We start from the raw sequence: 25,320 nt of genomic DNA on the forward strand, positions 1-25,320 counted from the left end.
CCCCAGATTGTGGAGATGCCGAGGATGATGAGGTCGATGGAGATTAATGAATTGATCGAGAGATTGAAGATGCAGAGAAGCAATATCTGTAGGATATATGCGGGTTGTAGAACATTTGAAACAAGCTCTGTTGGCAAGACTCATTACTGTATTTGGTCCCAAGGTGCAGAATCTCAAATCTCTGCGTAGAGAGATATTGTCACGCTGAAGTTATCCAAATTTCCTGAATAGGCAATTCCCAGGTCTTGGCTGAGGTGTGGATAATATTGGAATGTGCTGATATCGAGCTTAGCTCGACTTGTATGTCATGTTGTACGGTTGTGTACAAAGCTCCGAGGATATGACTGCGAGATCAGGTTGAGTCCCCGGGGTCATGTGTATACAAGAGGAAGAGAATCTTGGACATGTAGTATGGCATAGTAACCAATTCTTGATGTGTATAGATCAAGTCCTAGCAAAGGTCAAGTGATTCTATCTTTTACCAGTATTAATCCAATTGTTACCTACTGTAGGTATTGATATTTACATAGTTATGGAGGTAATAGTAGTTATGTACCTACTAACTACCTAGGTAGGTAGGTAGGTATGTAGGTATGTATGTAGGTAGCCTTGTACCGTTGTGTCATGTAAGCTCAATTACACCCGGACAGGTCCACTGGCATGCTGTCCTCCCCAGAACCATCTCGTCTTGCTCAAATCCACGGCAATGGCTGAGCCAACCATCCACAATTTGGAAATAGACGGTGGTCCAGATCCTTCAGTCCAAGAATTCATCGACAACACCCTCGCAGCCCTCGTCAATGAACTCTCACGCTCCCCGGCAGAGGCAAACATTTCCATCACCCTCAAGCGCAGAGCCAGCCCAATTGCTTGCATTATCAACCCAACCACCGGAGCTTTGGAAGCGAGTCCGAGAATTGATACATACAGAAAATACTCTTGGCCTGGGAAAACGGCATATGAGGCATGGAAATTTAGTAAGATCTTGCCTCCTCCCACAGTCCGAACACCAACTGGACATCCTTCCTGGATAACAACTGACCGAGTCTGGGTGTTCTGATAGCTGTCATCCTCCGAATTCTAGCTATATTGGACCAAGTTATTCGAACGGGCCAGCTGATCTCCAAGAGGTGAGCTAGCAATGTCCACGGACCCGTCTGGAAGGTATACTGAACACATCAATACAATCACCAGAGATATATACTATATCGACCCGGAATTCTTCCGCATGCAGTATATCGTGGACGGCATCATTGATGACCTGGCGTACACCATCGGAGTGAATAGGACAGCATTGAATGTGGTTTGTCCTGCCGAATGCTCTAGTACCACAGCACTGCGAAGACGGGCTGCTGACATCGTGCACGACTTTCTAGGAAGCAGCAGCAAAAGGGCTGGTGACCGGAGACTTTCGGCTGATCCGTGGCTCCCACATTTTGATCGATGCGCAGTCTGCCACCGAGGACAGTCTGATTCCTCGCATAGAGGACGGAGACGAGATCGACATTTCACGGGTCCGCTGGGTACTCGTCATTGAAAAAGAGGTATGGAGTATGGAATGACAGCATATGCAGCAACAGTACGCTGAGCCCCTGTCCACAGGCAGTCTTCCACCGGCTCGCGCGAGTAAGTTACCACACCAGAGCACTAGCCGGGGAAGGAATTATGGTCACGGTAAGCTGCGTCTCTGATTTAGCATATCCTGTCCCCCAGACGGGTAACTGAACTCAACGTTACTCCAACAGGGTAAAGGATACCCCGATTTCATGACACGAACGTTCCTGCGTGCAATGTCCGACTCCGCGTCCAAGCAGAGCAGACGTCCGCCCCGTTTCTATGCGCTCACCGATGGTGATCCCCATGGTATGGCCATCATGTCGACGTACAAGTACGGCTCGGTGACACAATTACACCAAAATGCTCGTCTCAGTATACCGAGGCTGCAATGGCTTGGTCTTCGCGTGTCGGATATCATAGCAGTGCCGGAGGTACTCGGTGACACGGCTCTTCTTTCGTTGACAATGCGAGACCGCAAGAAAATTATGGCTATGCTTCGGAACAGTCCTGTCTGGGCGAGCGATGGACCGGAGCCAGAATGGCGTGCTGAATTGCAGCGGATGCTGGTTTTGAATCTGAAGGCGGAGATTGAGATCTTGTATGGATGCCAAGGGGGTTTGGAAGGGTGGATTAATCGGAGGATGTTTCGGCAGGAGTAAAATGCTGTAGGATATGTATATCTAGGAAGGCATAGATGCATAGACCACATAAAATAAAGACAGGAGCATAATACTCGCCAAGGATCTCCAATACTCCAGTAGGAAAATGAGCCAACATTGAAGAGAGTACTAAACCAGATGCAATTTTAGCAAGTCGCAAAAAGAGAACATAACAGTGTATCGAAATTCTGCATGTATTTAATGCGCTATCATAATGCGAGGATAAGAATGCACTGTACAGACCGAGAAGCCATCTCATATCCAAACCATGCAAAGAGAAAAAAGAAACCCTCGAACGCCAGTCATGAAACCTTGAATCCCGCGCAGCACAAGCAGACCATATTGACAGACATCCGTATGTGCAGCAGCGAGATAACCGAGGCATTCAACCACAGTCCAACCCGACTCACAGCCCCAGGCCCTTCTTCACCTCGTCCCTAACCTTCTGCTCGTACTCGGCTCTCCGCTCGCGCCACATCTTAGCAGCCTCGACATTGGCGGGGCTCTCGTCATTCGGCTCGGCAAGCATGCTCATAACGGAGATGAGGATCTTCTCCACGCTCTGGATGGGCGACCAGCGCTCCGAGGCGTGTTCGTAGTGGTTTGGGTCGTCGCCGGGGGGATGAAGGATGGAAATGCAGACGGTTCCGTTGGGGTATACTGTATTCCGATTGCATAAGTAATGTGTTTGCCATTGTGCGTTGAGTAATGCGAGCAAGTAGCCAGTCGCAAGTCTCTGTCTCTGTCACGTACCGTTCGGGTGCCATACGCCACCTCCGATAAACTTCATCGTCGGCGGGCTCAAGGGGTAGTCCCTTGGGAACTTTAGTTCCGCTGCGAAGACGCCGCCCTCGAAGGGGGTTTCTTCCGGGCCTTGGATCAGGGCTTCCCAATAAAACATGTCATCTTCGGAGACGGGCCCTGCGGTGATACCCTCTGGTGGGTTGGTGGAGAGGTTCTTGTATTCGTGGAAAAGGCGCTTCTGAGCGACGGTGGACGCCATCTTCGCTGTTTAATTGATTCAAAAGCGAAATGCGTTCTGGAAATACTTAGGTGGCAGGGTTGTCTGCGGGGGCTTGGGTGGGATAAATGGTGGGGATGGAATAATTCCGGGGCGGTGGACGAGGCGTGGCGATACCGTTGGGGAACCTGTATTTAGGGAAGAGGAGGTCCAAAAAAAAAAAAAAAAGTGCGATTGAACAAGGACAAAGGGAATGACAATATTCTTGGTTTAAGAGCAAATATTACATCTAAATCGTGAATTTATAGTACAGAAACTGACCCTCATCACCAGTCAAAATAATCACCGTCACCCCCATCACCAATGTCACCTCCGTCACCCCAAGGATCGTCTGCACCCCAAGGGTCTTGAGGTTGATCCTGGAAGCCTTGTGATCCCGGGTCTACTGGCTCGGATGGTGGTGCATTGGGGTCGGTTGTGCTGGCTCCCCTCTGCATTGCTTCATACCCAGCCATTGCACCTGCGGTGGTAGCACCGGAGACCATACCATTTGGCGCACCACCGGCTGTCCCAACTCGCTCAAGTGTCCCAGCAGCGGCTCCACCAACAGCCCCGGCTTCACCGGCGGCAGCGCCTTCTGCAGCTGCACCGCCAGCGGGAGCCTGGCCGCCCATAGGGAACCCGGGCGGAAATATACCAAGGCCACCTCGTTGGCGGCTGAAGTAATCGAAATCAATACTTACAGCTGTAGCCAACATAACAGCACGTTGGTCGAGGGTCATGCCTAAATTTCTGTCGCGTGATGTCTTTGTGCCGAGAGCTGCAGAATCCATTCGCATTGCATAGACACCGGTGTCTGTGAAGATTTCGCGAGCAAAGCCTGCGAAATCGCGATTGACAGATCCAATCAATTGATCGTCTGCTGATTTCAGGGAGAAATCCCATGATAGAAACGGCTCATCAACGTAGGCAAATTGGTTGAATATACCCTGGTTTTGGTCGGGCGTCCGCGCCAGTTGCATCTGCTGTGCTTGTGATAAACCAGAGTCAGATAGCGAGAAACCACGAGTTCCCATGTCTGTCTCCGGGTTTGGGGACTGGTGATGCGTGAAGAGATTGTACTTTCGCCGCAAAGGCGCCCACTGCTGCTGGGCTTCGCCGATAACTCGCATCTGACCGAGACCAAGAGGGGATATTCTTGCGCTAGAACTCGTGCCAGGTTCAATGAGAGAACCAGATGTTGAGCTTTGACTAGAGGTGGATGCCGAGGAAGCATTTGGCGTTTGATCGAGAGGATCATAGACGTGAATTTGGGAGTTGATCCAAGAGAACGGGCGATTGAACTGTGATGGTCAGCCAAGCCAAAATCACAGCAAAGATGGCTATTTCATGCGCTTACTCTAAGAACCTCATTTTCCTGTCGGTCAAATACATGTGTCACGAAACTTCGATGGGTGTGGAACCATTGCCGTGCCATTGTATTTGCCAATCCCTTGTCCTGTTCTGCCATATATCCAATGTGATTTCCCTGCGCATCCATGATGACATACTTATTCGCTTGTTCAAATCCACTGAGGGAGTCAGTACGCATGTTTCTCTTAAATGGGCTTGCGCAGCACTCACATCATAACATTCATCATCTCTAGTTCTCGCTGTACGACTATACCTGAGTTCGCCAGTATTGAAATTGCCGGGTGGTTTTCTTTAAGCACACCTCTGGGATCTTCAGGCACGTAAACGGGAGAAAGCAGAGTGTTTTGCGAAGGGTCATAATTGGGACTTGTGGTATCTTGGGACTCGGAGGCAGCAGGTTCAGGTTGAGCCGAGGTTTCGACTTTCTTCGAAGACTGTATGGGATTTGGTCTTTTTATGCTATTACGAGGACCACGCCGCAATTCATGACTTCTGAAGCTTGAAAGAGCTCGAGTTCGCGCTGGTGTCCACTGCTTTTGCAGGAGTCGGAGCCTTAGACCCCACATGGTAGTTGAGAGGGACCAGTTTAGCTTAAACGTAAGGGTTGAGGCAAAAGACTGATGGAATGCGAAGTTGGTAAGTAACCCGTGGACTCCACCGCCGAGAGGCTGAGGAACCGATGACGGAAGGCCACTGCGGAGATAATCGGAGATAGCGACGACAATTGCTTTGTAGATCGTCTACTCTTACTTGAGGCATGGGGTTATATTTCTGTGACATCCAGATTATTTCAGGTCAATCCAATACTAGTTATTCAATTAGTTACGAGTATCACTGATGGGTGCTTTTCCAGGCGTGAGAAATCGCATCTCAAGTCAACTCGAATGCATATACGTAGTAGACCAATGAGCACATTGGCATGTCTTAGATAGAATCACTAGATTCGATATGAGCATGCAGGAGTCCGTTTCCATGTACGGAAGTAAGCTTGCCAAGTTTAAAGCACATCTCGGCATGTCCAAAAGAGATTCATAGTAATTTTATCGGATCAATCCGTCCAGCGGCACCAAGCTCCATGACTTGATCACAACCCATCGGGAGCTGTATGCGTTTCTTATATAAAGCAAAGAGCATATGCCCAAAGTCTTCACAAAAGACCCTTGCGAGCCAATTCAATTTTCCGCGCAGCTTCGCCTGCCTTGAACCCTCCCTTCGAAACACAAACAGCACTTCCTTCTCCAAGTTCGACCTTCTCCTCGACATCAGGGTGGGGGCATGGGCAGTGGTGTGGGAAGTGTACACAAGCAAGAGTTCCAGGGCAGAGGTAGTGGTCGCATTGTGCTATAAAGAGATCATGATAGTCAGTTATGTGGTCCCGAGGGCGATGTGGACTTGCGACAGCATGTTCTCGGTAGAGAATTATTTTGAGTCTTACCTCCATTCCACATCTGTTGGTACCGGTCACTGTCACTGGGACTGTTCTGCGACCGCTGCTGTTGGCGTTGTTGCTCGCCGCCTCCGAACATCTGGTCGAAGAAGTTGAATTGGGCCTGGGCGACAGACACGAGAAGGAGAAGAGCCCAGAGGGCTTGGCGCCAGCTTTGCAACATAATTTGAATAATCACACGATATTTGCAGAGTCAAGTATTTGTATAGAAAGTAGAACGAGTTCGAGTTGGTGTATAGATGAAGCCAGCTTACGGGTACACACGTGACGCCAAGCCCGATCTCCGAACGAAAAACTTCCCCTTTGGAGCTTCACGATCTACACCTCCAAACACTCCAATTACAACCTACCATGTTCAAGCCCCGAGTGCTAACGCCCCTGCGGGCGCTGGAGCGAGCCTTTACCCCGACAATCCGGTCGACACCCGCGCTCTCGCAATCGCAATCCCTCCTGCGCACCCTCTCCGCAACACCCACATTCCCGAAAACCACACCAACACCCTCCCTCTCCAGCGCACTTCTCCCATTCATACAAGTGCGTCACGCCTCACACGCCTCGCAAGGAACGGCCAATCGACACTCACGTGATCCGGCCGGTAAGCGTCTCGGAGCGAAGCGCACGGGCGGCGAGTACGTGGTACCGGGATGCATCATTTTCCGGCAGAGAGGCTCGCTATGGTTCCCCGGTGAGAACTGCGGGATGGGACGGGACCACACAATCTATGCAACACAGGCTGGCTACGTGCGCTACTACCTCGACCCGCCGAAGCACTCGAAGCGCCGGTATATCGGAGTTGTTTTCGACAAGGATGAGCAGCTTCCGCACCCTCGCAATGCGCCCAGCCGGCGTAAGCTGAACATGGCCCCTGTGCCGATGGCCGAACGCGTCGAGGCTCAGTCTGATCTCGTTGCTTCTGTTGATGAGAACGGTGTTCGTGTGGCGGATGTCGAGGCTGTCGAGGCTGCGTCTGGCCCCCAGCTGCGCCCTGGCTACATGTACCGTGAGGCTAACTGGGAGATTGGTCGGGCTGCCGAGAGGGCTGGTATCACTGCTATGCCACATGACCGTGGTAACCGTTGGTTGGCGTGGAGGAAGCGCCAGCAGAGAGCCGAGCGGGCTGCTCAGCTGAAGAGTTTGAAGGGCAAGAAGAAGACGGCCAAGAAATGAGGACATTTGCCGTGTGTATGATGTCTTGTTCCAATAACTTCTGGGTTTCTGTAGCGATATGAGGATTTGTATCTGGTGTTCACTGTATTATAGAAAGAGCATTTACCCATCAACTTTCCCACGTTTATTACCTTTCCCCTTCTTTCTTTACGGATATATTGGCGTGCAATCGCCATTTTCAAGCCCATTCCATGGCATGCTGATGTATAAAGTGTGCCTCCCATAGTTGGCATTAGCACAGCCCAGCAAAGCCAATCGACAAGGTAATTTATTATCTAAATGTCAATTTAGAAACATGTATCTAAAGCCATTGGATCCTTCTCCACTCGCCTCTGAATCGAAATTAAGGCACTTGGGAATCCCGGATAATATCCGCCGCGATCTTCTCGGCAAGCATATCTATGATGCAGTTAGCACTTGGTAAACCAGAGCAGTAACCGAGAGAAACATACAAACCGTCGACTGGGGATGACCAGGAGGAAGGAAAGGAAATGCGCTAGCATCAACTACTCGCAGTCCATTCACCCCATAAACCCGGGCCTGAGAGTCAACCACAGCCATATCATCACGGGAAGTTCCCATCTTGCAAGTACAACTCGGGTGCCAAATGGTCATCACATTATCCTTGATAAACTCGAGGATCTGTTCATCGGACTGGACCTGTGGCCCGGGGTTATACTCCTCGCCGATGACCACGGGCCTCATAGCTTCACTCTGGAAAGCCTGGCGTATTCGCCTGAACATGGCAATGACAACTTCCTGATCAGCCTTGTCATCGAGCCAATTGGGATTGATCACTGGCAGATCTGAGGTATCTGCGGACTTCAAAGTGACATTTCCTCGGGACATAGGTGTAATCAGAATACCGAGTATCGAGGCATACTGGTATCCATCCCTTGGCTGGTTTGCCAGGAGATTTGACACATTGCCGATATACCCTGCGCCGGATATGTACTATAACCTCACGTGTTATACATCTTTCTCTCTATGTGAGGGAATATTTCTCTCACCTCTGCTTCAGGCCAGTCGGATGGAAATCCGGCTAATTTACGGTGCGTTCGCTCAGAGAAAGCCGAGCGGAAGAAGAGCGGAATCTTCTCGAAGGCCAAAAAGTCCGCGATTGGATTGGTGACGAATCCATTTTTGGCGACTAGAGCATCGACAATTTGGCCAGCCGCGTATAGCAGATTCGTAGCAAATTTAGTGAATGTCGTCACCCGCACACGGTACGAAGGAGCAAAGAACGGGTGATCCCACATGTTCTGGCCGACCCCTGGTCGATTGGCTATGATGTTGATTCCATGCTCTTGTAATTGGTCGGGCGGTCCAATGCCAGACACCATGAGGAGTTGCGGGGACTGAAAGGCACCGGCCGAGAGGATAACCTCTTCTGATGCTGAAAGAGTGATGGTATTGCCCAGCAAGCCTTTCACTTGAACTCCTGTTGCTCTTTTGTTTTGGTCAAAGACAACCTTCTTGGCAAGGGTATTTGTATAGGTTGTCAGTGAGTCGGGCGTGATCTTGTTTAGGAAAGCTGACTCGGAGCTGCTTCGGAGCTGGGTGGATGCGTTGATGGTCGATGCACAATACTGGGTTCCCATTATATTACCCAGGTTAAAGTCATCTACTTGATCAATGCCGATAGCCTCCATACCGAGGCTCATCCATGACGAGAAAGGCTGAGCGAAGTTAGCATACGACACCTGTAATGGGCCACCATCCGAATCGTATGCATTGATATCATAGTCCGCGGAGGCATTTGGAGCTCTGTAGTCAGTGTTCGGGGGCGTGAACTGGACGCTCTTTTGGTAGAATGGGAGCACTTCATCGAATGTGTAACTGCTGTCATTGACTGTAGCTGCCCATAGCTCCATAGACTCCCGTGTCGGACTGGATGATCCTAGTTAGTTAAGCCACAAACAAATATTCAGAGTCCATGGTCCTTTACCGTTGGTAGACCATAAAATTCAACGCCGACCTGGAGAGCAGTCAGCTTCGATCTGATATGTCAGGTTTGGAAAAACACCTACGACCCCCCGAGACATTTTCCCCGGGTGACATGAATTGCCCGCATATTAGCACCCGGTTGATCTCTTGTCACAAAGCCCCAATCCACCGGTGAGCTGAAATCAGGATCTGATCCCATCGTCAATGCAGCAGCTGCAGGAAACTCAGCCACAGACCCAAGCTCATAGTATCCCCCTGCTTCAATCAGCGCAACGTCGAAGTCATTCTGTGCTAGTCGCGTCGCGATCACGCTTCCGGCGGTACCGCCACCAACGACTACATAGTCAAAGGTTTGGTCCGCGATGGGAATTGCGCGTCGTTCCGCAGGCACGGATGCTACAGTACTCGCCTGGAGTACGAGGAGGACTAGAGTGGCCTGGAACAGCATCGGTGATAATGGGTGCAACCGCTGGAAACTTGAGGCAAGATGCGGCCGTATTACAGCGAAACAGAACCGATATGTACAATTCTCGACCGGAACATTGCAACTGTTGCACTGAAGTAGGCTCATCTCCGAAGAGCTTGCGGTCTTGAGGCATGCAGTAAATTCTGGTTTCATTGTATTGAATTATCCCAATGCACGGCAATCTCCGTTACCCGGGTACCCGACTACCTAGATAAGTGCACCCACCTGGTGGCTCAATGTTAAGCATAACCGCGGCCCGCCAGCCCTATCCATGGATGTGATAGACGAACTTTACCTGGGTACTTCTGATTCTCAACCTCAACGTTACATTACATGTGTACTCCGTATCTTAATTATAGAGAATGAATAATCCCTCCGAGAATGTTTATATTTTCGTCCCAGCTATGAAGTACTCCATACCTGCTTTCGACCCGCAATGTTAATCTGTACCTTGCATAAACCATCCTAGATGACCTACTAGCGTGGCTGGTTTGTTTTAATCTGCGCGAATCAATTCGTCAAGCTGCGCACGAACATTGAGTCTTATTTTAGAGCAATTACTACTCTCTAGGGGTCATTGATCGTCGGTCAAGTAACATGATATATATCACTGCATATTCCATCTTCCGAAGCCCTAGATACTTGGCAGTTTCGTCTAAATCAACCCAGTGCATACATAACATTCACCAGACATAGGAGAGTTTCAAAATGGAACTTATGCATAAGATTATTCAGAATCCGATGAACCTTCACGTCCATTTCTGTTCCAACCGCAAAGTATACTAACCCCGTGAAACGTCCGTGCGCAAAGTAAGCGCCAAAACCCCTGATTACACGACATTGCAAGAACAACCATCACTTGGATTTGCGTAGGCTCCCGGAGGCGGCTGAGTATCATTGCTTTCTTCCATTCGAGTCTGCTCAGCCTGCTCCGAATATAGGAGACCATACCTGACACTGCTAGACGTAGACATCTTCATACACACCGCATCAGCGGGACAAAAGATATCTTCCATGAAGAACCCGTTGCACAACCCGTTGCCTGCCTCGCTATCAAGTATTATTCCCCGTGCTACTGCTACCCCACATGGCCGACTCCAGGCTGACCGTGTTCCACAGGTGAGTGCAAAAAGGCCGCTGCGATTCTCGAATCCTTCATCAACCCGAAGCTCAAAATCGATGGAGAAATCCCACGAAAGATATTCGCGGGAGCCAAGGTAAGAGATAATACTACTAGGAAACAACCTGAGCGATCGTGACTTACTTTATGCCAGGGGATCGCCATATTCACAGCGTTCAGATTCGGATTCCTGGGCTCTATCCGCTTTGGGTCGGGACTGATTGTCGCTCGTCTCCCAGATGGCAGCTGGTCCGCCCCGTCAGCCATGGCAATGGGCGGCCTCGGCGCTGGTGGTCAATTTGGTGCAGAATTAACCGATTTCGTGTTCGTTCTGACTACTGATGCCGCAGTGAAGACATTCATGCAGTCGGGAAACTTGACCCTTGGTGGGAATATATCCATGGCTGTCGGGCCTATTGGTCGGAGCGCTGAGGCTGGGGGAGTAGTCGGTACCAAGGGTGCGACTGGAGTCTTCGCCTACTCCAAGACTCGGGGATTGTACGGCGGCCTTACAGTCGAGGGTGGTGTACTTGCCGAGCGTGCGGATGCAAACAAAAAGCTGTATGGGCGGAAGATTCGAGCGAAGGAGCTACTGAGCGGATCAATTCCACCACCACCTGAGGCGGGAGCCCTCATCGAGGTCTTGAACGGGGAGTTCTTCCGTATCGACGCACCTGCGGCACCAGCCACGGAGGGCACTGAACAGCCGTGCGAACATAATACCGAGGCTTCTACGCAACCCCCTGACGGGCAACCACGGGGGGTTTTGGTACCCGCTGCTGATCAGCCAGCAGCTGCTGAGTCAAGAGCAGAGCAGACGCCTGGAACTGCAGAATTACCCATCAGAGATCCTCACGGTGTACCTCATGAGCGAGATGCCCAGGAAGCGACGCCAGCTGCTGAAAGTAAACCAGCTATTGAGCTAGATACGGACGGAGCGTCCAACCAAACTACCCACGATACGCATACGTCAAACATACCCCAGCCTAGATTTACTGCTGATCATGTTTCGGATTTGGAGCCAAGTACACAACTGGAACTTAAAGGCAAAGAACCGGCAACTGGAGACACGCACGATACCACTCATGAGCCAGATATCACCGGGCCTATGCCCGCTACCGAGGGCCTGTCTGGCAGCAAAGAGACTACCCCTAGTACGAATCGCTGATTACTCAAGGCTTTGTTATAATACTGTTTGTCATATTGGTTTCCTGTGAGAATAAATAGATATTCAAAATGAGAAGGAGCAGTTCAGAGAACGGGAGCATGCCCCAAGCAGAGGAGTTTTGTTCGCCTCATCAGCAACGAAAGGCTTCTCAGGTGTGCGGTTCAACGCCGAGGTCGAACTGAATGATCGCTCAGCTCCAGTTCTGCCGATTGTGTGTAGCTTCGACGTGTATTGTGCGGCTTGATCTGATCTGAAGAAGCTCTGAGGCTTTTGGCCCTCAGACCAGGGGTTGACGCAATGCACAGAGACATCTTCTTATCAGGTGGTGCTCCTACAACTTCATCCATGGTTCTTTTTGCTTTTGGACAAGTTTTGCGTGCTTTGCCCGAGGGAATTCCGCCTCACAAACTTGATACCGGAACAAGGGCCGTTGACTCTAGAAACAAGTCGCCTTGCTTCTGAGAAGCCGACTAGGGCGTAATAATCGGCGAATACCGGAATGAATGGGAGCTCATGCGCCCACACAATAACTGGCTCGCCCACCGGCCATTTACCGTGGCGGTTTCTAGCGACGACGATGTTGGGTCCAACGATCAAGGAAACCAGGGCGTCCGATAATCGGTAGTCACCTGGCGGGGTGATCAACCATCCATGCTCGTCGAACTCGATTTTGTCGTAGTAGTGGAGTTTGTGTGTGTCTGTGTACCACGCCAGTTCCATCTGTGCCCCCTTAATTCATGATCGAAAAATGACGTGTCGTCGGTAGGATTTCGTCGTCAGCGCAGAAGCTATATCCGCTCTGGATGGGCGTATCGACGTACAAGAGCCCATGAACCCGGGCCAGTAGTAGGTGGATCGAATATGGTATTGAACGCCGCGAACCGGAACCGTGGATGCCGCGCAAATCGGCCAGACTCGTGCTTTATCAAATGTCGGATATAGTCACGATATGGCACATGTCTTAGGCGAGGCGTCACAAGGCGCCTCCGCGCGGGAATAGGGTGGGGAAAGCTACGGACAATAGCGGTTCTGAGACGTTGAAGTCAACGAGAGGGGTGCTCCGACAGGGAGACATTTTCAGGTGTGATGGGGCGGTGCCATCCGCCGGATGCTATCGATCTCGGAGTGGTCAGGGAGGAAGTTTGGCACGGCCGAGACCACCGGCGTATCGATATCTGACTCCGTACCGCCATCGTTAGTAGCGGACTCCTGGGAAACGACGCTAATGTCCTGGGTAAGTACGTGATCTAGTACTCTACCATCTTCCGGGAGCTCCTGGACCCGATCACACGAGACGGCGATGCCCCGATACCATACTTATTCTCCTGGAGGGACCGAAGCCATTGGGAAACGGCCTGTCGTCGTACGCGAAAGTCTTGAATGAATTGGCGACGCATGCCTGGGTGCTTATTGGTATCTGCGGGCCGGAGCAAGACGATATCCAACTCTGTTGGGAGGAGTGGAAGCTTGGCAGTTCAGGGTCCGGCTATCACTTGCTTGAAAGGGAGGGGATTCCTAAAGCCGATCTTGAACCTGTTTGCAGTATTGGCCCAATTTGAACCTTTGCGGCATCTCGCCGGCGTCCATCTTATTGCGGTCCCATAAGCAACGTAGAAGTCGATACTCCTCTTTTGACGCTGAATCCCACTGTTGCTGTGCGTGCGGGTCATTGTTCAGGGCTGATTTTCTGACTGCCCGTCCATTATATATCCCCATAGATGATCTCTTTCCTTGGTAGAAACGTCACTAGAGAATTCGTCTTTCGTGATCTGCTTTCCTTGACTGTTCGTCATCACGCTTTTCAACGCGTTCGTGCTGTAAGGGAAACCAGAGACTTAGGTTTGTGATTCCCTCCAATATATATGTAAATATATAATGTATTGACAACTTGCCGGATGCCGGGATCGAAGACGAGCGTGGGCGAAGGTGGGAATTACTAGAATGGGCTAGCTTTCCCTAGGAACAGCTCATGGGTGCGCCGGACCTCAAGTGTGCGAGTTGAGTTCCTAGTAGGGAGATCTCCGAAATCCTTTCCACAGCTCGTCATCTTCCATCTCCGCCTCTTCAAGTCGAGTAAGTCGTTGCGCGATACCTAGTACACGTCTTTCCAAGGCTTGTCTCCGGAGATCACAGGCTCTCCACTGTGAGGCATTTCTTCCCGCCGTCAGTCACTTTGTACTTCTGAGGTAGCTAGCGATCGTGTGTTGAGATCTTACCGAGAACAATACAATTTCATTTGCACCTTGGTCAGTCAGATGAGTCGGAATGGAATCGGAGAACGAGTTGCAAGGAACGAGTTGTGACAGCAAGAGTAGAAGATGACGGTGTGACTGATAAGAAGTTGTGAGTGAGAAAGAAGATGATGCCTTGTGTATTTTGCTGCAAGTCGAAAGAGAGGCAAGTGGGGGCAAGCAAAAGAAGCAATCCATCGTCTGATTAAAACATCAAGTCCAGCCAAGTAACTTGGGGCTTGAATCCCAGGTGTATAGAGAGGTAGGTTGGAGTAAACTTCTGCGGGAATATGACGCCATGGGGTAGCGATATGAAGAAGGGAAACTATTGATCTACATGGTAGAACAAGTAGAACATGTAGATATATGCTAGATCTTAAGTGGAAGAAGCCAGACAAAGAATCATTCAAGAAAGGGGCAAACAGTCCGTACGGTTCTAGTATCCCATTGAATTGCATGAGATCCGATATTTGTGCATCAACATGACTTTAGGACATAAGGGTGGATGTAGAATCCATGTATAACGTGGTGAACACTCCTTCAGATACGTCACAATGAATCCAAAGGCAATATTCTATTTAGAGACATTACACCCCAATTATCTTCGGTGGTGAGTGGTTAATCTACCTAACGTCTAGAGCGAGTAGTAATCTCATAGGAAGTGGAAGTCTGAATAGATCAATTAAAGAATAAATATGATAGATGACATTGGTATCAAGAACGAGCACAAGAAATCACTCCTCAAACAAGCGCCCTAAAATCAAACTCTGACAAACAAACTCATTACCAACAACCCTCGCAGTACATTTCAGCTCATTAGATGGCGTAGGAGTGGACGATGCAATCGACTTCCTACGCTTCTTCCCATGGAACAAGTGAATTCTCTGCGTCTTCGGTTTAGGCATCAACATCGACTTTGCAGCAGCTTGATCTGCATCATCAACATAAATCCAGTCCCAGCTAGTCGACAAACCGGCATCGGACTGCGAGTCTATCAAGGCCCTGGCCGTGCCGAGATCAGGGACACGCTCAACCCGGGAAGCCCCTAGGGCGTAAGTCAGGAAGATATAGGCTTTCCTCTTTTCCTCTGCCTTTCCACGGCCCATGACGAGGAGCACTGATTGCTCTGCTAGCAACTTCGTCCGTGCGGAGATAGTTTCGGAGAGACGGGCTGTGGATGGAGGGTTGGGAGCCATGACTCTGGATTTTGTCGCTCCATTGAGGTACATTGAGTCGCCGGCTGGGAGGAGGTAGATATCCCAGTCGAGGACGCGACCCTGCGTGATGCAGTCCTCTACCCACCGCCCGGCCAGGCATGGGAGGTTCAATGCCAGTGCTTGCATGTATTTTTCTCGCCGAGAATGGGTATCGGCAATTAAACAGGCAAAGCCAACGTCTTCAGCAAGAGCTGTAAGACGGAGCCCCTTGTTATTGAGGTCTGCATTCTTGGCCCCACCTTTTGTGGGAGTATCAACGGGAACAATTGACGAAGCCTCGAACAATTCAGTAAATCCATCATGTAATACAGTGCCCCCATTCTCTATAATCAGCCTAGTCACACGATTCTTAGATGCTTCGTCCTCCTTGTAAGAGACAGCAAATACCATCCCAGCGAAGATGCCGCTGCCTTGGTGAATGCTGCGGGACAAGCGAGAGCTGGGAGAAGCAGGCGCGGATGACATTTCGGATGGGGTGTGCACCGTGCTCTCTTGTTGAACAGGCGCCGGGCGATATGTGAACATCCGGTCTTTGAGTTGATTCCACAGGATAGTATCAAGATAGACACGAGCAATAGGCACTTTGATCACGTTCTCGCTGTTGCCAATCCCACCATTTGGTAGGCTTTTGCGTTGCTTGGGACCGACTATCACAGTGGTGTGACCGTAAATGTCGGTTATAGGATAAAGGCCATCGTCCGCGGCTTTAGCCAGCTGTTCTCTAGTGAGCTTGTCATCGAACCCGCGGACGATATGAGTGACTTTTGGAACATTATCCATCTCAATCTTGACACCGTCTCCGACACGAAGCTCAAATCTCTTAACGGCACCCTTGGGCACCTCGACAGGAAGACTGTCCTCAAATTTCACAGAGTATTTAACTTGTGATACACCCAGTGGTGTCCCGAAGCATGTTGCTGGGTAGTATGCTCGTTTCTGGCCCATCCAGACAGAGAGGACCTGACTTGGGGCAACCACGGTATTTTCCAATGAAGTGTGGGATGGGCGAGGCGTGGTAGGGAAGTCATCAACACTGTTCGCCTCTGACTCAATTATATCTTCCGAAGCAATTGTTGATGAGACCTCCGTGAGTTCCGATGATGGAGGTGGTGGCTGTTTATAAACTACAACCTTTGGTTGGGGGGCTGATCTCCCAGTAAGTCCGGAGCTCTTTATTGGGACATGATTCTCTTGGGTAGACATCAATGTAGAGGTCTTTCTAATTCTTGATTTCCGGCGGACGGGCTGCTCAGGCGATCCCTCGATTTCCCAAACATTCTCCGGGGCTCGTCGCGGGGGCTTTGATTGTCTTCGCACGGCTTTTTCGGGGAGTTGCACCAAAGGCATATCATCCGAATCCGCAGGAATAGGAGCTGGTACTTCTTGTGTTGCTCGAATGGGTGCAACGGATTTTGGGGGCTGTGCGCGAGGGGTGAGAGGTATGATAGGGTCAGAGGCAATGTAACTTGAGCCATTATTGCCACGCCGCTTCTTCTTCGGTCGGGTCGGCGATCCATCGATCAAGGCTCTGAACTCTTGATCCTCAGTGGTAAAGATCCCAATTCCCATATCAAACCCTCCTGCCCCAACCTGTGGCGAGAGGTCTGCTGCAATTTCAGTCAAAGCCCTGCGTTGGCCTCCTCCTGGACTGGACAGCAGTTTCTTGAGAGGCGAAGAGAGTGCCCTTGTCCCAGCTGGGGGACATGATTCTTTCGAACACTGGGGATTTCACTGAACATGGGTGGAAGATCGTCGTCTTCGTTGTTCAGCCCATCGCCATTGGACCCAACCTCGGAATTACATTGGGAGTGACTAGGACTTGTTTCTGGGATACTCGTTAATCGGGCCATATCACTGAGATGCTTGAGACGTTGATTCATAGGTGTCTCAGCCACACGGGATGGCATCGATGATGAGTTTGCCGCAGTTCCCGCTTCAACTTTGGAATGAGATGAGTTTACAACTTGCTGCTCCGAGGGATTGCTAGAGTGTGTGGGCATATTCACGTTAAGGGACGCACCCTGAACGGGTTGAATGGCAGGTTCATCTGAGACGGAGCCATTTCTCTGGGTATTGCTGTTCGAATGTCTTGATTGTGGTCGCGAGCAGGGAGAGGACGTCTGAAGACGGTCTCGTGCGGGAGAATCCACATGAGAACGGGAAGGCGAGCGATGGGCAATTTCCCTAGTATTGTCGGTTTCTGTGCATTTTGGTGATGATTGAGGTGATGGTTGAGAGTCTTTCACCATGGCCTGGGAAGAACGCATAGCACCGTTCGGCTGTCCACCATTGTGGGAGCCAAAGGAGCCTCCGTGACCCATTCCATTCTCCATTTCCTCGTCTACTCCCATCCGGGAAGGGGAGGGAATCGGCTCAAACCCAAGTACCTGAGATAGTCGGTCGTGGGCACTGGCGGCGGCGGCGGCATCCAGAGGAGGTCCGTCGTAGTTCTCTTTGTCTTCTTCGGCGGAAGATTGAGGAAGCTCTTGTGACCGGGGCACTTGCATATCTTCTTCTTGTTCGGTTTCTTCCTCGCTGGCAACAGCTTCTATCGTTTCCTGGTCTTGCCGTCCACCTGGCTGCTTGGGAGAAGTCCGTAGTCTGGCGGAGAGATTGGATGTAGATCTGGCAGGAGCACTCAGTCCGGCGAACTGAGCCGCAGCTTCCTCATCGATCTGTCGCTGTCGCCGTGCACGTTCTACAAAGCTCGACTCTTTATAGAATTCCTTGTCACTCTGGTCCGACTGGATATTGCCGGCCGATCGTGTCAACCTCTCCCCCAAAGTCCTGTCGCGCTTTGTCTGCGATTCCTTCATCGATATATAGTTCATGTTGGGTTCCGATGATTCTCTCATGAACTGGACCGGCATGCCCATCAACGGCGACGAAATACCATTGACAACACGAGCGGGTTGAATCGGGATATTGGGCGACGGACGATCCGATACAAGTTCCGCCTGCAGGCCGTGGACAATGGGAGAGGATGGGACCTGGGTAGCCCCGAAAACCTGGCTCAGACCGAGAAGACCGCCACTTGACTCGATGCCACTAGCCAGGGGATTCCGCGAGATGCTCGGGGTCTCTGTTGTCCCACCTTTTGCCTCATTCTTTTTCATCACGGTTCCGGGTGTTTCTGCTAGGAAGCGTTGCGATTCGGGGAAGAGATCCGGTGCGTAGGCCATCGGGGAAGACTCGTTTTGATCGAAGGTGCTCTCGTCGTCGTTATCATCTTCGCCTTGGGATAGGTTCGCTCCATGGTGCGTGGCGTCCAATTCGGAGAGGAGGTCGATATGGCCGCTGTCACCCTCATGCAATGTTCTCAATGTCGCTCCGTCGGCCCCTGTTTGTGAATAATCCTGCTGCATGGACTCCCCATTCTGTCTGATAATGCTGTCGTACACTGACTGCGAGACGACTTGAGTGTCCCCAGGAGCAGCCTCTGCGGAGCTCATGTTGCCGAATTGCGAACCCGGTACAATACCCAGTTCATTGTCACGCTTATCAGACATTATTGGGCGTCGTTCATGCTGCCGAGGTCGAGACCGAGGTGGTTGGTGTTGGTGCACAAGGCTCGTGGGGTTCGATGGTGTTTTCGGAGGTAGGTGTTGGCCGGTGCACACCCCGTCACCATTGGAAGCGCCGTTGACTGTGTGGTATGTGTAACAAAGTGTGTGATTCGGCTTGTTACCTGTTTTTGCAGATCTCGAAAAGTACGGCTGAGATGGATCGTGCTCCTGGGGATGTCGGAGTTAGTCCAATGAGGGCGAGGGACGCTGCAGGGTCATTACATACTAGCCCCAACGCGTCGCGTTGCAACTTTGCAAGGTCGATGCTATCGTCCTGGGTCCCCATTTTTCGACGACATAAAGTCCCTGAAGCCTAGCACGTCTTGATAGCAACAGCAGCCTTTGTAAAGTTCGCCCCAACACAGTCCGACGCTTCAAATGCCTTGCATCGAGAAGTAAATGTAGATGGAGGCGTTAAAACGCGAAACGCGTGTCACGTGCCTTGAAGTAATATTACCTCTTACGGACTAGCGCCATAAAGGCAGTGATTTCGCAGTGCCCAGGTGTGGACATTTGATTATTCACACATCTACAAGGTACCTAGGTACCTAGGTAGTTTACTACTTCGATTGGAACCAAGTAAGAAGTAAGACATGGATTTCATGGGTCATTATGCAACGGTAATGCATTTATACAGTACTGCGAGCAACATAATTACAGAGAGGGTATCAGAAGCCCTTAATATTCCCCGCCTTGAGGGGATCCAAAAGAAAGCGAGGCAATCAATCACGAGTGCGGTTCGGAATCCATCTCTTGATGAGGAACTCGCGCACCTTGTATTGACCAAACAGCGCCCCAATATCATCGAGCGAAGCAGCTGGTGGAGGCACATCCACATAGCAGACGACCAAGCTCTTCAACACCTGAGCCTGCACACGGCTGACACTGTGCATCCACCACCAACTCCTCGCCTGCTTCTCTGCTGTGTAGTTCTTCCGTTCTTCTGTTTCGGACCAGTAAGGGTGGGTGTAGGAAGGAATGATGACAACTGCGAATTCGGCGTGGGAGAAGACCGGTCCGCGGTTGTAGAGCAGGTAATCTGTTCCGAACTTGACTCCGGAGCGGATAACCCACCCGAGAGACCGGAAGTGATGGTAGACGGTGTATGAGATCATGAAGGGATCATCTGGTAGGAGGGACGCGGAGGCGTCACGGGCAGGTTGGAAGGAGTGGTGGCAGAACTGTTGGAGAAGGGCAGAGGTGGTGATTGACGAGGTCGATTGGACCTCCCCGGGTTTCGAGGGTGAATCGTAGATTTGCAATGCACCAAGCGAGTAGGCAAGGAAGAATGCCTCTTCGTTGGAGAGTTGAAGATGCTCTTCATTTGGGAAGTCATCTGAATCGAGGTTGTCGACGACTGAATCAGGCAATTGTAATGATGAGGGCGAGGTGGATAGAAATTCTTTCTTTTGCACAACGGGTGAAAAGCGCACGGATTTGTTATTAGACGAGGTCTCGGGTTGGTTTTGTTCAGCAAGAGCCGCATTTTGTGCAGCCAATTCCCGTGCCTTCCTCTCCTCCAGCATCCGAGCTTCTTTTGCTTTCTTCAAGGAGAACTTCTCCGTTGTAGCCGCTGTGACGTTAGTCGTATCGTCTGTGGGTGTCGATTGTGCAGCTTGGTCAAGAGGCTCAGAAACGCCAGCTTCTCTAGCAGCCGCCTCGGCTTTGAGTCTTTCCTCAATGGCCAGCTTCTCCATGCGGGCACGCTCTAGCTTCAGTTCACGACGTTCAGTCCGCCGCAGTCTTGTAATCTCCTCGCTGGTCTTCCCATTATGTAACCCTCTTCGTTTTTCTCTCGCGCCAGCCAGCTGGGTTCACTTCGACTGAGACTACCCTTGCCGAAGAACCCCATCTGCCATAAGGCATTAATGGACCTCTCGTCCGTGACATGGATCGATGAGGTAGCTTTGTCAAAGTAGGCCGAGTAGACTTCTTGACGGGGTGGCGAGATAAGGAATGTGAGGTACGAGAGAGCAACGCTTATAAGAGAAAGAGGGTTATGAGGAATTACAGGAGGAACGTGATGTACATTGACCGGAAGAGGAAACTGGTGAATCTGTCTGTAGTTTGGCCTAGGAGGTCGAGGGGCACGAGGCGGACGCGCATCTGATGCAGGCCCTGACTTGGCAGCCACAGGTTTGTCCATGGTGGTTACTGGAGTGGTCACCCTGGGAACCGCTACTGGATAAGAAAATATTCAAAGTCCTAAACACAAAATTCGAGGTTAGCGACTTGTGCTATAACATGCGAGCGAATCAATCGTCATGGTAATATCTTCTCAGATACCGTTGTAGTCAATTCAGCAAATCATTGACAGGCAACTAGAAATCAAAGTGTCGCCTGCCTGAGCTAAATAAATGGTGTCATCACCGAAGGTGAAGGATGGGCTGGAGAGTGTAAAAGAGCTAAGGAGCATCTTACCTAAAAGTCTCTGTATGTATGAACAACCTGAATCAAGTGTCAATTAGTGAATGATACTTCATGGCTCTGCACATTAACAGAGCTCAAAAGTCATTTAAGAGATATTATTCTCTTCTCTGCTCAAGTGCGAGAGAAAAAGGAAATTTTGTGGTCGAAAGCTCCGTTTAAAAAGCACGCCGTGACTAAGCAACCTGGTCCGAGCTCTTCCTCGTTCAGAAAAAAATTCCTCCACTTATCGCCGACGCAAGTACTAACACAGGACAATTTATCAATACCGCCAAGTAAGTTTCTAATTCGTATTGAAAGTCATATTTATTGCTCATATGCTAACCTTGCTATTTCCAGAATGCATCTTATGGTATGTTTCGTTGCGACATCGAAGCGAGCGAATCTTCAGCTCCGCTCGGAGATCAGTCGCTAATTTTTTGACGAACAGTACACCCTCGACAACCAAGGCAAGCGTGTCTACACCTTGAAGAAGGTACGGAAATCTTTGCGCCGGGGAGCCTGCCGCTTTTCAGCGAAGATGTGGCTCCTCAGATCACAGTTTCAACTTTGGACGATTATACTAATCTTTGGCAATTATAGGTCCTGAACGGCGAAGTCACCAAGTCTGCCCACCCCGCTCGCTTCTCCCCCGATGACAAGTACTCTCGGTGAGTAGCGGTGTTATTGTACATGGCGCATAATGAAGCATTGGAAACTGACCTCTTTCCCAGTCACCGTGTCACTCTGAAGAAGCGTTACGGTCTTCTCCTCACCCAGCAATCCAGTACGTCGCATCTCTCCTTCCAGAACTCCGCTCACTCAGAAGTACATGAAGCTAACTTTACGTCTTTTAGAGGCCCCTGCTAAGGCTTAAATGGATCAACACTGGGAAAAATGAATTACCGGGTGGCATAGCCCATGTTTTGGCGAATGGTGTTTTTCTTGCGGTCAACGGATGGCTCAGATGTCCATACTTGTTTTGCTATCCTTGGATGATCTATTCAGGGCTTCACCTAGACATTCTAGAGAATATGATACCTGATCTAGGTACTCAACGAGGATTTTGTTAAAATGTTCATAAAGAGCCTTATGGATTGGCTATATTGTATGTTCAACCGTAAATCACAAGCAAAGACATGGTCATTCCTCATAAAAAGGCCGTCAACCACCATAACAGTGGTATTGACCAAATGAACTTTTTTCTTTCCATGCCCCAAAACTCCAACCCATGTAACCAAGATGCAAAGTCATCCACGCAGCACATTTAGCGCTTCCTCGAGTTGACGTTGCGGCCAGCACCAACCTTGGTACGGCCACCAGTCCTGTTGCGCTCGCCAGTCAAGATACCAGGCAGGTAGTCTTCGTCCATGAGATCACGCTCGCGACGCTGTCGTCGCTCTTCTTCCTGGTTGGCGCGGACATACTCCTTCTGGTCTTCGGCAAGAACGAGTTCGGTACCCCATCCGCGCTGGCCACCGCCGCCCTTCCACTTGCCGTTCGCGCTGCCTGCGATGGGCTTGGGAACGCTGTATACGTTGCCGCGCTTGTTCCACTGCATGTTCTTCTTCAGGTGCATTGTGAATGCGCCGTTGGCAGTGGTCGTGCATGAGACACGGGTGAGGGTATCCTTGCCACAGCGAGGGCAGAACTGCTTGCTCATCTCCTTTGTGGTCAAGAAGCAGGCGTGGCAGCGCTTGATGAAGGTTCTAAGATGCTGGATCTTCTGGAGGGTGGTGGTAGACAGAAGATTCAGGTTCATTTGTAGGAGAACGTTTTGACACTATACAGGATAAGTAATTGGGCGATAGACAGATGTTGTGTGGGTGTACTTACCGCGAAATCAGTGGTCATAGTCGCAACCTGCATTGTCTTGGGCGCAGCGGTAAGAGTCGCTGTCCCGGACTCATCCTTAGCAAGACGCTTTTTATAGTTAGATGGTGTGATCCATTCTCCGTCGTCAGAATCACCGGCAGCATCATCCTCCACATCCTGCTCTTCGTCCTTCTCTTCTTCTTCGGCAACCGCAACAGCAACCTCGGCGACTTCATCAGCCTCGTTCGTTGTGGGGTCTTCCTCCTTTGGAGTCTCTTCCTGGGCGTCTGCGACTGTGGTCTCCTTCACTCCCTCCGTAATGGCTGCAACCTCCGCATCCTCGGGCTTGACTTCTTCGGATTCCTCCTTCACAGGCGGCTTTCCATTGATTTGCTTCTGTCCAGGGACGCTTCTTAACCGCCAGTCTCCATCGTTCTTTTCGCACTCGATTTCATATGCAAGGGCGAGGACCTCAATATCGGTCCTACTCAGGACAGAACGGTCACCGGTCTTGCGAGCGAATTCGCTGACGATATTGAAGCTCTTAGGTGTGGGGGATCGCTGCTTCAAGAAAGGTAGGTATAGGGTCTCGACACGCGCGCGGGCATCGGGATCACGGATCTCACCCACCACGGAGGGGGTGGTGATAATTTCGTCGCACTGAGCAAGGAGGGTTGAAAGCGGCGGGGTATTCTTGAGAATTGGGCCAGCGTCCAGCACAATTGTGGACACGGGCTTGGTGGATGGGGCAGTAGTGTCTGCCATCTTGTCCTATATACTAGGACTATTTCCACTGATCGACAATGAGAAAAGATGAGGTCGTTGTCGACTTTAAAGAATTGGCCGAGTTGTGAAAAGGAAATTTCTCTGTGAATAGTGGCCTGTGCGTCCTTATCGGTCTATCTTATCGCCTATCCAAATCTACTGCCCAGGTACACCACTTTTGTCTTTGTACATGCAGTTGGACACCAGAAAGCTTTGTTTGTACATCTATTTTCTTGTCATTTGATATTTGGATTTGTCGCATTGAGGGCTGTATATTGAATTCAACACTTTTGGGCAAAATGTAGACCAAGACACCGTTGTTGTCAGGATATTTTCCACAACACTGAAATTCCCCCATACAATTTCGATTGAATGGGGATTTCATGCCCATAGTGGAGGCAAATCTCTAGTTAGTAACAGATCCTTCTAGGCCTCAGCAGAAATAAGATCCCTTATTTTTTTCAGGCAGGACATAACACCCAGTCACCGCCATGTTCAGATCAGCTCATATTGGAAACCAGGCCAATAGGTTACCGATGCCTCCCCAGGCTGAGTAAAGAGTCTCTTCAAATACTTTCGAAGGCCAAACAAATATGCTCGTCTCTTGCGGCGATTAGTTTAATAGAAGATATAATCTCAGTAGAGAACCTATGTCCGACGCAAACAGCTTCCAACTAATGTAAGTTCCAAGATTAGTACCATAAATCTCGCGTGTCATATGTACCTCTCTGTGGATATTTGATCTTCCTAGGATAGGGACATTGCATGTTTCAACCTGCAGCCTCAACCAAAATCCTCAAGGTCCTTGTGTAAGAAAAACAAAAAAATAAAAAATAAAAGACAATGGCAAAGAGAGTTGCTGCAGGCTGTACCTAGGCAAGGAACCATGATGACTTCTCGCGTTGTAACCAGCAGCAGCTTGATTTAGAACACGGAGTTCGCATCTTGGTCCAAGTAGCTTGCACAGCCCAGTAATTTCAGAGGATCTTTCGCCTAGTAGGTAAGAAGTTGTCTAAACATGGAGCTAGTACATTCCTAAAAAGCTTCGCGAGAAAAAGTATCAGATGGGAGACTTGTAGACTCAAAGCCACGATAGAGAGAGAAAGAAAGTAGTCAATACACGTGGAATCCACTCCAATCAAGCTGTCCCGATCCCAATTTGAATCCGGCTAGCTGCAGTAAGTTGGGTGACCAGAGATAAAGGGGTGGTAAGGAGATGCATCCTACCCATGGCATCGTTGACTAGAGTAGGTATAGAACCGTCTTGGCTTATCCATTGCCCAAATTTGCAACTAACCGTTTTTTTAACCCCCATTGGTTCCTCCCTGGCTGATCACTAACAATTTAAGCATCGAGTGTAAGTTTTCGGTCTCCAATCAAAAGTAGTTGATGTACGGAGTAAGCACCTAAGCATT

The 25,320-nt window shown here is 50.2% G+C and overlaps 13 protein-coding genes across 13 annotated transcripts; 4 read left to right on the top strand and 9 right to left on the bottom strand.

The window, feature by feature from the left end:
- Positions 1-706: 706 nt before the first annotated feature.
- On the top strand, positions 707-2,216 carry N7489_010690 (uncharacterized protein; the record flags this gene model as incomplete). The annotated part of the gene is made up of 6 exons (XM_056716439.1): positions 707-977; positions 1,064-1,130; positions 1,195-1,303; positions 1,377-1,544; positions 1,603-1,674; positions 1,746-2,216. 6 exons carry the CDS (start codon positions 707-709, stop codon positions 2,214-2,216), a joined length of 1,158 nt encoding a protein of 385 aa, XP_056564061.1.
- Positions 2,217-2,622: 406 nt separating this feature from the next.
- Positions 2,623-3,219, bottom strand: N7489_010691 (E2 ubiquitin-conjugating protein UBC7; the record flags this gene model as incomplete). Its single annotated transcript, XM_056716440.1, has 2 exons — positions 2,623-2,876; positions 2,970-3,219. 2 exons carry the CDS (start codon positions 3,217-3,219, stop codon positions 2,623-2,625), a joined length of 504 nt encoding a protein of 167 aa, XP_056564062.1.
- Positions 3,220-3,503: 284 nt separating this feature from the next.
- N7489_010692 (scramblase family protein) lies at positions 3,504-5,156 on the bottom strand (the record flags this gene model as incomplete). Its single annotated transcript, XM_056716441.1, has 3 exons — positions 3,504-4,520; positions 4,577-4,748; positions 4,801-5,156. 3 exons carry the CDS (start codon positions 5,154-5,156, stop codon positions 3,504-3,506), a joined length of 1,545 nt encoding a protein of 514 aa, XP_056564063.1.
- Positions 5,157-5,737: 581 nt separating this feature from the next.
- lcl2 lies at positions 5,738-6,200 on the bottom strand (the record flags this gene model as incomplete). Its single annotated transcript, XM_056716442.1, has 2 exons — positions 5,738-5,931; positions 6,026-6,200. The coding sequence occupies 2 exons, from the start codon at positions 6,198-6,200 to the stop codon at positions 5,738-5,740; spliced, it is 369 nt and encodes a 122-aa protein (XP_056564064.1).
- A 188-nt stretch (positions 6,201-6,388) lies between these two features.
- N7489_010694 (mitochondrial 54S ribosomal protein bL27m) lies at positions 6,389-7,204 on the top strand (the record flags this gene model as incomplete). Its single annotated transcript, XM_056716443.1, has 1 exon — positions 6,389-7,204. The coding sequence occupies one exon, from the start codon at positions 6,389-6,391 to the stop codon at positions 7,202-7,204; it is 816 nt and encodes a 271-aa protein (XP_056564065.1).
- A 343-nt stretch (positions 7,205-7,547) lies between these two features.
- N7489_010695 (GMC family oxidoreductase) lies at positions 7,548-9,599 on the bottom strand (the record flags this gene model as incomplete). Its single annotated transcript, XM_056716444.1, has 5 exons — positions 7,548-7,603; positions 7,657-8,158; positions 8,215-9,094; positions 9,153-9,182; positions 9,235-9,599. 5 exons carry the CDS (start codon positions 9,597-9,599, stop codon positions 7,548-7,550), a joined length of 1,833 nt encoding a protein of 610 aa, XP_056564066.1.
- A 1,032-nt stretch (positions 9,600-10,631) lies between these two features.
- Positions 10,632-11,905, top strand: N7489_010696 (lipid-binding SYLF domain-containing protein; the record flags this gene model as incomplete). The annotated part of the gene is made up of 3 exons (XM_056716445.1): positions 10,632-10,674; positions 10,737-10,834; positions 10,892-11,905. 3 exons carry the CDS (start codon positions 10,632-10,634, stop codon positions 11,903-11,905), a joined length of 1,155 nt encoding a protein of 384 aa, XP_056564067.1.
- Positions 11,906-12,244: 339 nt separating this feature from the next.
- N7489_010697 (uncharacterized protein) lies at positions 12,245-12,625 on the bottom strand (the record flags this gene model as incomplete). Its single annotated transcript, XM_056716446.1, has 1 exon — positions 12,245-12,625. The coding sequence occupies one exon, from the start codon at positions 12,623-12,625 to the stop codon at positions 12,245-12,247; it is 381 nt and encodes a 126-aa protein (XP_056564068.1).
- Positions 12,626-12,635: 10 nt separating this feature from the next.
- N7489_010698 (uncharacterized protein) lies at positions 12,636-13,302 on the bottom strand (the record flags this gene model as incomplete). The annotated part of the gene is made up of 2 exons (XM_056716447.1): positions 12,636-12,825; positions 13,160-13,302. The coding sequence occupies 2 exons, from the start codon at positions 13,300-13,302 to the stop codon at positions 12,636-12,638; spliced, it is 333 nt and encodes a 110-aa protein (XP_056564069.1).
- A 1,568-nt stretch (positions 13,303-14,870) lies between these two features.
- Positions 14,871-19,205, bottom strand: N7489_010699 (chromatin-binding protein RAD9; the record flags this gene model as incomplete). Its single annotated transcript, XM_056716448.1, has 3 exons — positions 14,871-17,015; positions 17,072-19,087; positions 19,146-19,205. The coding sequence occupies 3 exons, from the start codon at positions 19,203-19,205 to the stop codon at positions 14,871-14,873; spliced, it is 4,221 nt and encodes a 1,406-aa protein (XP_056564070.1).
- Positions 19,206-19,641: 436 nt separating this feature from the next.
- sen2 (tRNA splicing endonuclease subunit SEN2) lies at positions 19,642-21,065 on the bottom strand (the record flags this gene model as incomplete). Its single annotated transcript, XM_056716449.1, has 2 exons — positions 19,642-20,627; positions 20,699-21,065. 2 exons carry the CDS (start codon positions 21,063-21,065, stop codon positions 19,642-19,644), a joined length of 1,353 nt encoding a protein of 450 aa, XP_056564071.1.
- Positions 21,066-21,422: 357 nt separating this feature from the next.
- N7489_010701 (H/ACA ribonucleoprotein complex subunit NOP10) lies at positions 21,423-22,202 on the top strand (the record flags this gene model as incomplete). The annotated part of the gene is made up of 5 exons (XM_056716450.1): positions 21,423-21,698; positions 21,777-21,821; positions 21,929-21,996; positions 22,060-22,112; positions 22,183-22,202. Coding segments are annotated over 5 exons (462 nt in total), but the record flags the coding sequence as incomplete, so codon positions are not given.
- Positions 22,203-22,592: 390 nt separating this feature from the next.
- On the bottom strand, positions 22,593-23,905 carry N7489_010702 (rRNA-binding endoribonuclease; the record flags this gene model as incomplete). The annotated part of the gene is made up of 2 exons (XM_056716451.1): positions 22,593-23,108; positions 23,162-23,905. The coding sequence occupies 2 exons, from the start codon at positions 23,903-23,905 to the stop codon at positions 22,593-22,595; spliced, it is 1,260 nt and encodes a 419-aa protein (XP_056564073.1).
- Between the last annotated feature and the right edge of the window lie 1,415 nt (positions 23,906-25,320).

This window comes from Penicillium chrysogenum (genome assembly GCF_028827035.1).
Source record: "Penicillium chrysogenum strain IBT 35668 chromosome Unknown utg000005l_segment0_segment0, whole genome shotgun sequence".
Taxonomy (NCBI): Eukaryota; Fungi; Ascomycota; class Eurotiomycetes; order Eurotiales; family Aspergillaceae; genus Penicillium; species Penicillium chrysogenum.